Source organism: Dermacentor albipictus, chromosome 2, assembly GCF_038994185.2.
Source record: "Dermacentor albipictus isolate Rhodes 1998 colony chromosome 2, USDA_Dalb.pri_finalv2, whole genome shotgun sequence".
Lineage (NCBI taxonomy): Eukaryota > Metazoa > Arthropoda > Arachnida > Ixodida > Ixodidae > Dermacentor > Dermacentor albipictus.
This window is the reverse complement of record NC_091822.1, coordinates 27,487,295-27,489,913: the sequence shown is the minus strand read 5'-3', so window position 1 is coordinate 27,489,913 and position 2,619 is coordinate 27,487,295. Positions and strand designations below refer to the sequence as shown.

At 46.6% G+C, this 2,619-nt stretch overlaps 1 protein-coding gene across 1 annotated transcript; it reads left to right on the top strand.

Annotated features, from left to right (window-relative positions):
- Positions 1–834: 834 nt before the first annotated feature.
- On the top strand, positions 835–1,890 carry LOC139055671 (uncharacterized). The gene is made up of 2 exons (XM_070533201.1): positions 835–1,155; positions 1,804–1,890. The coding sequence occupies exons 1-2, from the start codon at positions 835–837 to the stop codon at positions 1,888–1,890; spliced, it is 408 nt and encodes a 135-aa protein (XP_070389302.1).
- Positions 1,891–2,619: the final 729 nt, after the last annotated feature.

Sequence of the window (2,619 nt, the reverse complement as noted above, 5' to 3'; positions counted from 1 at the left end):
GTCGTGTTCGAGTGGACACCTGAGTGCCAGAGGGCCTTTAACACTATTCGCTCTGCACTAACATCAGCGCCAATAGTGAACCATTTTAATGCTGATGCACCTACGACAGTCGTCACAGACGCATCTGCTACGGCCCTTGGGGCAGTGCTCACACAAAAGAAAGACGGCAAAGAGACTGTTATGGAGTATGCCAGCCGATTGCTCAGAGAACCTGAGCGTAAACTGAACAGCAACGTTTGGGAAGCTTTGGCTGTGCATTGGGCCATATTACAGTGAAGTTTTGGCATTACCTACTCGGACGACGGTTCCATCTTCTGACAGACAACTGGTCAGTCGCCTGCTTGGCAACAAACTTTATGCTGTCTCGACGCTTCACAGGAATGCTATTCGATCTAGCAGAGTTTGACTTCTCTGTTGAACATCGATCAGGACGTCAGAACCATGTGGCTGACATGCTTTCACGTTACTCATGCGCCACAGTTTCTCAAGTCCTCACCCTCATCACAATGCAAGCTGAAGATGAAACATGCAAAGCCATCCATGCAAAGCTTCTGTCAGGACATGAGAATCAGAACTTTGTTGTGGCCAATGAAATTTTCTGCAGGGTTGTGAGTCCATATTTGTACACAGTTGTTGTCCCAGCCAAGATGCAACAGCAAGTCCTTGAATTTGCTCATGATGCCAATGGACTAGCACATGGATGTGTCACACACCCTCACAAAGATCAAAGACCACTATTGGTGGCCAAAGATGGCTGCTACTATGAAAGAGTGTGTCGAAGCATGTCAAGTTTGCCGGGTGCACAACCAGCTTACCACACGTTCAGTTGGCGCAATGTGTTGCATAGCTCCTGACCCCATCACAATGCCAGGAACAGAAGAGAAGTACATCCTCAACGTCATTGACTTCACAACCAGATACATCATCCCAGCAGCGGTGCCCACAACCTCAACCAAAGATTTCCTGAAGCACTTGCATTCATTGTTCTACAGATTTGGAGCCCCTGAGGACTGTCTCTTCGATCATGCCAAGTCATTTGAGTCTCACCACTTCAAGAATTTCATGCGCATGTATGGTGTGAACATGCATTTTTCAGTAGCATACTGTGCTGCCAGCAACGGACATGTTGAGCGTGCCAATCGAACACTTGTGACGGTACTTTGGAAACTGTGCGATGGTGATCAGTTACTTTGGGTCACGAAACTAATTAAAAGACGCTGCTTTTGCTGTCAATACAACCCACCATCGAAGCATTGGCTTCTCGCCCTTCGAACTTTTGTTTGGGTTCATACCAAAGCTGCCACATGAAAAAGTTTGCCCACATTAAGCATCTAACCTCAGCGAAAGGCTCCTGACACTGCCAGACCAGTGAAGCGAAGCAGTCAGTAACTCGGAACAAGCTTGCGCAAGAAACTCGGAAAACAATATATGACAGGACCCAACTGCGGTGCATCATTTGACATTGGCTACTTTGTATGGGTACGATGACAAAAGCCTATCCTACAGGGATCTCAAAAGTTTGGTCCCAAGTTCAAAGGCTTATACAAAGCCACACGCAAGCAAACTCCAGTCATCTACGACGTTCGACAGGTAACCAACTCCACAATGCCTAGACAAGACGAGTTGTTCGTCTAAGCCAGATGAAGAGGTACCGTCCACCATACTTCGACCCAATCCTGGCTCAGCCGAATGAGGTAGATGAACCCCCTACTACAGACTCCACCGAGTCGCCGCCTGAGGACCACGCCCCTGTTCACACCTCCGCTGAACTTGTAGACGCACATGCCTCACCTTCATCCGTAGATGAAGCCTCGGCCCACCCTCCAAGTCGATGACCCCTGCGTCATCGCGCACAACCCCGACATCTACAAGGCTATCACCTGTCAATGAAAGTAGTTTTTCTTTTCCAAGTGGACTTGGACTTCTAGGTGGGGTGGGATGTGAGCTTCAGTTCTAAACATAGCTGTATTCAGAAACCAGGTCAAGCAACCCTGAGAACCATTGGATGTTTTTCTGGATAAGAGTGGAGAGCCTCGAGCAATGTGACCGTACTTTGTAATTCTGCCCAATGAAACGTTTTCCACCCTTTCCATCCGCTTTCTCCGCTCACACATGCAGAGCACGTGCCTTCTAAAAATAACTTATACACACAGTATCTAAATCCTTAAAATCTCGCAAAGTAATTCTCATCAATGTTTTAAAAGCAATGAATGACGCACAGATTTAAGGTATGCCTCATTTTTGCACGTGTTCAACCACGCGGCCACGCTCTCACTTTCCTACCAAAGCAATATCCCCGATACCAAAGCACACACAGTAAAATTACTAATAGCTATTAGACTTGCTACTTCCTAGCTGCTATTTAAAGGCTATAAAGACTTAACGTCCCATTCGGTTGCACGTGTTGAAGCCCGTGGCGCGAAAGGACGCTCTGGCTATCCTGCATGCAAAACCAAATACAGTGAAACCTCGTTATAACGAACAGTTAAAAAGTCGGAAATTAGTTCGCTATATCCATAATTCGTAATATAAAATTTAGTAAAAAATACATGCAAGAGGAGCAAAATTCAATCAGAGAAGGCACAGCAACTCGAACGATGCTTACTTGGGTCACGTTCA

Excerpts from the sequence above, each read along its gene's own strand:
- LOC139055671 (XM_070533201.1), top strand. The coding sequence starts at position 835 with ATGTGTTGCATAGCTCCTGACCCCATCACAATGCCAGGAACAGAAGAG. Across the intron at positions 1,156-1,803 it reads CCAATCGAACACTTGTGACG|ATGAAGCCTCGGCCCACCCT; the intron begins GTACTTTGGAAA and ends CTTCATCCGTAG.